This window comes from Alligator sinensis, unplaced genomic scaffold (assembly GCF_000455745.1).
Source record: "Alligator sinensis unplaced genomic scaffold, ASM45574v1 scaffold1408_1, whole genome shotgun sequence".
NCBI lineage: Eukaryota > Metazoa > Chordata > Crocodylia > Alligatoridae > Alligator > Alligator sinensis.
In genome coordinates, this window is record NW_005842519.1 from 410,799 (window position 1) to 417,896 (window position 7,098).

The window sequence follows — 7,098 nt, forward strand, 5'->3', positions numbered from 1 at the left end:
GGGGTCGGGGAGAGGTCTGCAAAGCCACGGAAGGCGTGGACCGGAGTGAGGGGCACCCACTGAACCGAGCAGGTGGCAGGTTTGCGAGGAGCAAGAGCGAGGCACCGTTAACCCGCGGAAGTCATTGCCGCAGGAGGTGGTGAAGGCAGAGAGGGGCTAACAAGAAGGGGCCGGATGCATTCGCGGAGGATGGATGGACTCCCGGCTGTCCAACACAATAGTTGGAGCGGTTTCCTCGGGCATCTCTAATGCGACAGCACTGGACCGAGCAGGTGGCAGGTTTGCGAGGAGCAAGAGCGAGGCACCGTTAACCCGCGGAAGTCATTGCCGCAGGAGGTGGTGAAGGCAGAGAGGGGCTAACAAGAAGGGGCCGGATGCATTCGCGGAGGATGGATGGACTCCCGGCTGTCCAACACAATAGTTGGAGCGGTTTCCTCGGGCATCTCTAATGCGACAGCACTGGATGCCGGGGAGAGTGTCGACGAGCGGGTGGATCACAGATCCAATGCTCGCCCTGGAGAGCCTCCACCTCTGCCACGGGGGAGACGGGGCGAGATGGACCGGTTTGGCCCTGCTGAGCTCTTGGCAGCAGAGAAATTGCTCTAGGATTTCTTTGCAGTCAAGAAAGGAGTGACTGGCAGGGCTGAGGGAGGCACTTGGCTTCACGGCTCCCTTCTCAACTCTTCACTCCCCACCTGCGACCCACCGAGCCTCCCTCCGTTTTAATGCTCTTGGTGCTCCACCAGTCAAGCCACCCCTTCTCCCGCGATCCTGCTGTCTGTTCACTGCTCCTGGTCATGAAACTCCTACTTCGCAGCCCTGCAAACTGGTTTGAACTCATTCCAGTGCAGTCCTATTCGTTTTTGCTTCAATCTTAAACTGAATAACACGGGCTGGTCCTGCTTGGAGCAGGAGGTTGGGTGATGTGACCTCTCGAGGTCCCTCCTTGCGTGCAAGTCTATGAACTGTGCTGAAACGCAGCAGCAGTGTCCACTTCAGCCCCGGCACCTCCTGAACCGGGACTAGGCGCGAGGCCCGTGCCGAGACCGGCTTCCCCGGGACGCAGATCCGCAGTCCCCGCGTGACTCCTGCTGGCCTGGCCTGGGCCGGCCCGGGGTTAATTTGCAGCCACTTCCTCTGGAGCTCGATGCATGGGCACAGGCCAACCTGTCTAGACGGATGCAGAACCGCCCTCCCCGCTGCACGCGGGAGCACCCTCCGCCGCAAATGACACGGACACGGACACGTCCTCACAGCACCCCGAGAAGGCAGGAGCGAGCGCAGGCACGGGCGGATCTAGGGTTTTGACAAGGGAGGTGCAGCACGTCACAAATCATCACACGTTTTTCTCCAGTTCAGGAGAAGCTAGACGCTTTACTAATAGGCTAAGGGGATAGCGCTGCAGTATTCACAGGATCATAGCAAATGAGGGTTGAAGGGCGCTCAGGGGGTCACATTTAGTGCAACCCCCTGCTCCAAGCAGGACCAGCCCCCACTCCATCATCCCAGACAAGGCTGGGTCTATCCACATCTTAAAAGCCTCCAAGGATGGAGAGCCCGCCACCTCTCTGGGTTATTGATCTTGTTCAGTTGAAGATCAAACAGCACTCTTGGAAGCTGCACTGATTTGCTAAAGTATGCATCATGTTTAAAAAAAGAGTCAATATAGTCCAAAGCTATTATGCCATTAGTGCTGTAGTTATTCTAGGTAAATGCATGCCTCTTATTCATAAAACAAAATCTTTCTTTCTTGACAGTCCCTCCAAGACATCACGGTTAGTCGTTTCTACGCCTGAGTTCATAGGACCACACCCGAGCGGAGGAGGTTTTTAGCTAGAGGTAAAAGCAGCCTACGGGGCTGGGAAAGAGAAGTGAGACATTTCCAGGCATGGCTAAGAGATAGCAATGCTGCAGAAGAAAGGAGAGGTTGAAAAGTGGAGCAGAGAGAGCATTAGAAAGGAGAGAGGGGCGTTCACACCTGTGGAGTGGAGAGAGATTAACAGGGATCAGGGGAGATGGTAGTCAGCCATGAAGTCAATTGCTGCCTGAACAGAAATGCCCCTACCGACTCCAGCTTCCTCCGGGCACACCCCAGGTATGTATGTGCACACCCCTGCACCCTGCCGGAGCCCAGGTCCACAAGCTGCATTGCTCCCATGTTACAGACTGAAAGACTGAGGCCCAGAGAGTTGCGGAGAGGCAAGAGCCAGCTTCTCTGCTTGCTGCCCCCCACTCCCCCCAGCGCCTCTGGTGCGCTGAGCAGAGAGCCTGCCCTGCTAACACAGGCCAAGCAGGCACTGCAGGGTTAAGGGGTCCACACCCCTGCCCCCTTATGCACGGCTGGCCTGGCTCCCCAGAGGTAATGGGGAGAGCCCCAAGACTTCTGGGGGTTGACCCATGCCAGATAGTCCCGCTCTGAAGAGAGCCAGGCTCCAGGTCCCCTATAAATCCAGAGTCAGGCCCTGGGGCCTGGGTCTGCACTAGCACCCGCTCATCCAAGCCAGTGGGGTTTTGTCCAGATTGGGGAGGCCATAAATGGGGCCTGTTTGGCAGCCCCCTGCCACCTTTTGTGCTGGCTGGCTGCATCTGGACAGCACCTTGCACCGGGGGAACCCTAGTCTGGGGCTCTGAGATACTATAGCAATGCACAGAAATAATGAGCCCAGGCTGCACGCGCTGTGCATAATGCACAAGCAGCACCATCGGCCATGAAGCCTCTATACTTGCACAGCGTCCTGCCGCCAAGCATCCCGGGGGCTGCACCAAAGTCCCCGATGTACATGGGAACATTTCTGTGACCATCTCCGAGCCCTGGACCGGTCCTGGGAGGGGAAGAGATTTGTAGGCAAATGGATGCATTTTAGCAGACTCAAATGCCCAGCAAACACTTGAGAGAAACACAGTCTTTGTTAAAAGATGTGCACGCTTTTCTCTGCTCAGCCTTAAAAAGCTCACAGCTCACTTGGACTTCCAAATCAGAGACAGGAGGGCTGGAAGGGAGCTCAGGAGGTCACATCGAGTCCAGCCCCCTGCTCCAAGCAGGACCAGCCCCAACTACATCATCCCAGACAAGGCTCAAAAGAGCCACTTTGCAAAACTAAGGAAGGCCAGACAGGAGCCTCGATGCAATAAAAAATCCCCGGGAAAACTTCCAGACCTCCCTCCAGGCAGCTCAACACCAACAGTGGAAAGGGGAAAAGAGTAGCAAACACGAAGCCGTGGCATTTACTTCGCAGCCCGCTTTTAAGGAGAGCAACTGGGCAAGCAAAGCAAAAGAAATAGCATAAGGAACTAGCAGCAGCAGCAAGAAGCAGGTCTGCTCTTTAAATGATGGTAAGTGTCTTCTGGGCTTCCTGGTAATTCAATCGGGCAGCGCAGAGCAGAGCGCCGATGGCAGGCGCACAATGGGGCATTGAACACGGCACTGGAGTACGTCACTTCGCTCCTCTGCCTCTCCAGCCCAAAGGGGATCGGGTGGAAGTCGAGGCTCGTATCAGATGCAATCACAAGGGATGCAAGGCGATACCTTTTCTCTGTGCAGCTACGTACTTCAGCGCAGGCCGTGAGGTTTCACTGGGCTTTGCAAGACTGCAGGGGTAGCCTTTGAGATGTTGCGCAGAACAAGGAGCAATGGGCTCAAGCTGCAGCAGGGGCGGTTGAGGCTGGATATTAGGAAAAACTCTCCTGAGGAGGGTGGTGAAGCACTGGAACAGGCTGCCCAGGGGGCCGGTGGAGTCTCCACCCTTGGGCAGAAGCTTGTACTTGACCCCATTACATTGCACACTCCTTTCTCTCACCCCAGCCCTCCAGGTCACCTTGTTGCTCCTCTCCGATATTCCCATCCTCCCCTGTTCTGCCCATGCCTCCGCACCTTGTGCACCAGGAAATTGCATTAGCCAGGTGCATGAATAAAGAGGTTAAAATCCCGATTATTATATTGGCTTGGGAGAGCTGGAAGACAAGGCAGGACGCTGGACCTTGTAGCTACACAGGCACACGGATGCTGTAGATTGGTTGACACGATCTAAGACATGCAGTTAGTTGTTAGCCCGGTGTAAAGTGGGTTAGAAACATTTTGGCTACCCACAGAGGGGTGCATCTCCATCCTACTGCTGCAACGGTTGTTAGTAGATGCTCAAGACACGGCAGGGAGAGGCTGTGCCCCCGCTGCAAAGAAAGGTAACCCCCCCCCCAGTTCATACTAATCTGGCGTTTCTCCCACCATCTCCCTGCTCTGACAGTGAAGAAATGCTTCCTGATCTCCAACCTAAATCAACTCTGCTGCAAATTCCAGCTGTGACTCTGCATCCTCCTCTCTGCAGCAAGAGACCAGATGCTTTCCCTCTTCTCTGTGGCAGCCCTTCAAGTACCGCCGTTTCCAAACCCTAGATCTGCCCATGGTGTCACTCGGAGGCCAAGTGCATGGGGAGTCCCCCCCGCCAGGGTCTCCAGCAAAGGCTGCGGGGGGGTTGAGCTGCCTCGCCTGCCTTGCTGGACCCGAGTTGGACTGACAGCTGCTCAGCCCAGCTCCCTGGGCAAGGCTGGACAGACAATGGGGCTGTGTTACTCCGGGCTCGCAGAGATGCACGACCAGGAGCCCGCTCCGTGGGCACAGCCAGGCTCCGAGACAGCTGGGGAGCTGGTACCCCGGGCAGCCCGGGCTGTCCTAGCATCAGTGGGGCAAGAGCATGGACAATAAGGTCACGGGGGCTTCGGCATGTGCCTCTGAGCACTGAAGTGGGGTCTGCTCCCCCCTCCTGCCTTGCTGAGGGGAAACTGAGGCACGAAGGCAGCCAAGGTCAGAGCTGAGCTAAGCACAGCGCCCTGGTCCCCCTCCCCGGGGGAAAATCTGCTCCTGTCTCTCTCCCCACCGCACAGCCGGGGACACCGGGGACCCCCAGTCTCCATCCCAGCCCCCAGACCGTGGGAGCAGGGCCAAAGGGAGCATCACCGGTGATGAGGAGGCCTAATGAGACCCGGGTCGGTGGGTCAGGCCGTGGGGAACGGACGGGGAATCGGGCCCGGGGTTAGAAAAGGAAAGCGTCGCAGAAACCTGAGCCGGAGCCGAGGCCCTGACGCCTGGAACCGTCCCCAGCCCGGCTGGCAGCTGCTCCCGCCTGGGGGGCGCCTGCGCCTGAGCTGGGACCAGGATGGGAGAGGAACTGGGACCAGTAAGGGGAAGAGCCTGGGACTAGTTTGGGTGGGGAACTGGGACCAGTAAAGGGAAGAGACTGGGACCAGTCTGGGGCCTCTCAGGAGTGGGAAGCAGCCTTAACCCCTCGGTGTGCAGAACCCCTTTCCCCGGGGCCAAATTCTGGCCTCGCCCAAGGCAGCAGATCGCATCCTGGTGCCACAAAGCGGGGCTGGGCCTCCCAGCACCGCACTAAACGCACCTCCCTCGTTGCGCCTGCCTCAGTTTCCCCGTCTGCAGGGAGGAGAGAGGCCTGGCGGGGGTGGCGCCCCCCCCCCCCCGCCCCGGGGGTGCGGGCCCCCCCCCCCCAGCCCTGGGGACCGTGGCCGGAAGGGGCCAGCCAGAGGAAGGACGGCGCTGGACAGACAACCCGCTGCAGACAGGGGCTGGGTGGACATGCACATCCACACGGAGGGATCTATACATACACAGCGCAGCAGATACAGCGAGGGACAGACACACAGACGGGTGCTCAGGCAAGACAGGCACGGGGCGGGGGGGGTGACAGACAGACAGACAGACAGACAGACGGGCGAGGGAGAGACGCACACATGGATGGACGGACAGCCAGATAAAGAGGGCGGGAGGAGGCACCCCCCGCCCGGCCCTACCGGCGAAGAGCACGGAGCAGTAGGCATCGCTGATGTCGGTGTCCGGGGTCTGCACCGCCTCGGCCCGGAGCACGAAGACCCGCAGCATCCCCGCGGCGGCCCCGATCCCGGCCCCGCTCCCGGCCCCGCTCCCGGCTGCTCCAGGGCGTTCCCACGGGCCCTCCCCCCGCTCTTAAAGGGGAACGGGCGCGGGTCGTCATGGGGAGGTGGGAGGGACGCGACCAAGGCCGGGCAGCGAGGCGGTGGCACGGGGACGATGCTGCTCCCGGAGGATGGGTGACTTGCCAAAGGCCACCCAGGAAAGCAGTGGCAGGCAGCCCCTCTCCGCTGGCACTTAAGAGACAGCGAAGACCCCACCAGCCAGGACAGGAAGGTGCCACCCTGTCCTTGGGACCGGCCGGTGTGCAAGGTGACCGGAGAGTCCCACCCTGGAGCTACAGGCCCAGCAAAGAGCCCATTAAGACCCGAGACAGCTGTCAGGATAACTGCACAAGACCAAGCGTGAGAAGGGAAACTGAGGTACAGAGAGGGGCCGCACCTCACGCACAGGCACACAATGACCCAGGGGCCTTGCTTGTGCCAGAAAGGGGGTCAGGGAGCAGTGGCGACGAGCGGAGACGCAGGCCCCCCAGCTCCAGCCCAGCGGGCACGAGGCCCTGCCCCGGTGCGTCAGGATAATGGGAACAGACGGTGCAAAGAAGAGACAGGGGGAAAAGAAGAAAGCTACCAGCTTGAATCAGAGCCTGGGGTCTGGAGGAAAAACATGACGCAGCTCCGCACACGCCGGTGCCTCCGAGCCAGGGTCCCCGCCACCGACTTCCTGATTCCCAGAGGCAGCGAGGCCTGACACCGACGGGCCAGGAGCGTAGCAGTGAGGTGGCTTCAGGCCCATCTCCGTGCCCACTCTTGAGCCCTGCAGCGTGCCCCAGTGCCCGCCGGGGCTGAGCCCAAAGCAGCCGCACCGCTGCGCTTGGACAGCTGTGGGGCTGGAGGGGGGCACCTGGGACATGGTGTAGACAGCACCCTGCTTGGTCTGCACCCAGGGGCAGATGGGGGAGGGGGGCACACAACCTCTGCTCCACCCCAACTTGAAAACCAACTGCCTGGCAGCAGCCATGGCATTTCTATTCAAACACAACCTCTGCTCCACCCCAACTTGAAAGCCAGCTGCCTGGCAGCAGCCATGGCATTTCTATTCAGGCAGCAGCCATTGACTTCACCGTTCATTAGGATCCACCCCTTTCCTTCTAATCTCTTCCTTGCGTCGGTGTTAACGACCTTTTCTCCTCCTGTAGG

The 7,098-nt window shown here is 59.4% G+C and overlaps 1 protein-coding gene across 5 annotated transcripts in view; it reads right to left on the minus strand.

Moving 5' to 3' along the window:
• DYSF (dysferlin) overlaps positions 1–6,680 on the minus strand; it is a 198,223-nt gene extending 191,543 nt beyond the window's left edge. For 2 of the 5 annotated variants that reach the window (XM_025213299.1, XM_025213297.1), the window contains exon 1: positions 5,803–6,680. In XM_025213299.1, the coding sequence (XP_025069084.1) occupies positions 5,803–5,890 (88 nt within the window). In that variant the 5' untranslated portion in view covers positions 5,891–6,680. The remainder of the gene's footprint in view (positions 1–5,802) is intronic. The other 3 variants (XM_025213301.1, XM_025213300.1, XM_014523658.2) reach the window with 3 other exon arrangements.
• Positions 6,681–7,098: the final 418 nt, after the last annotated feature.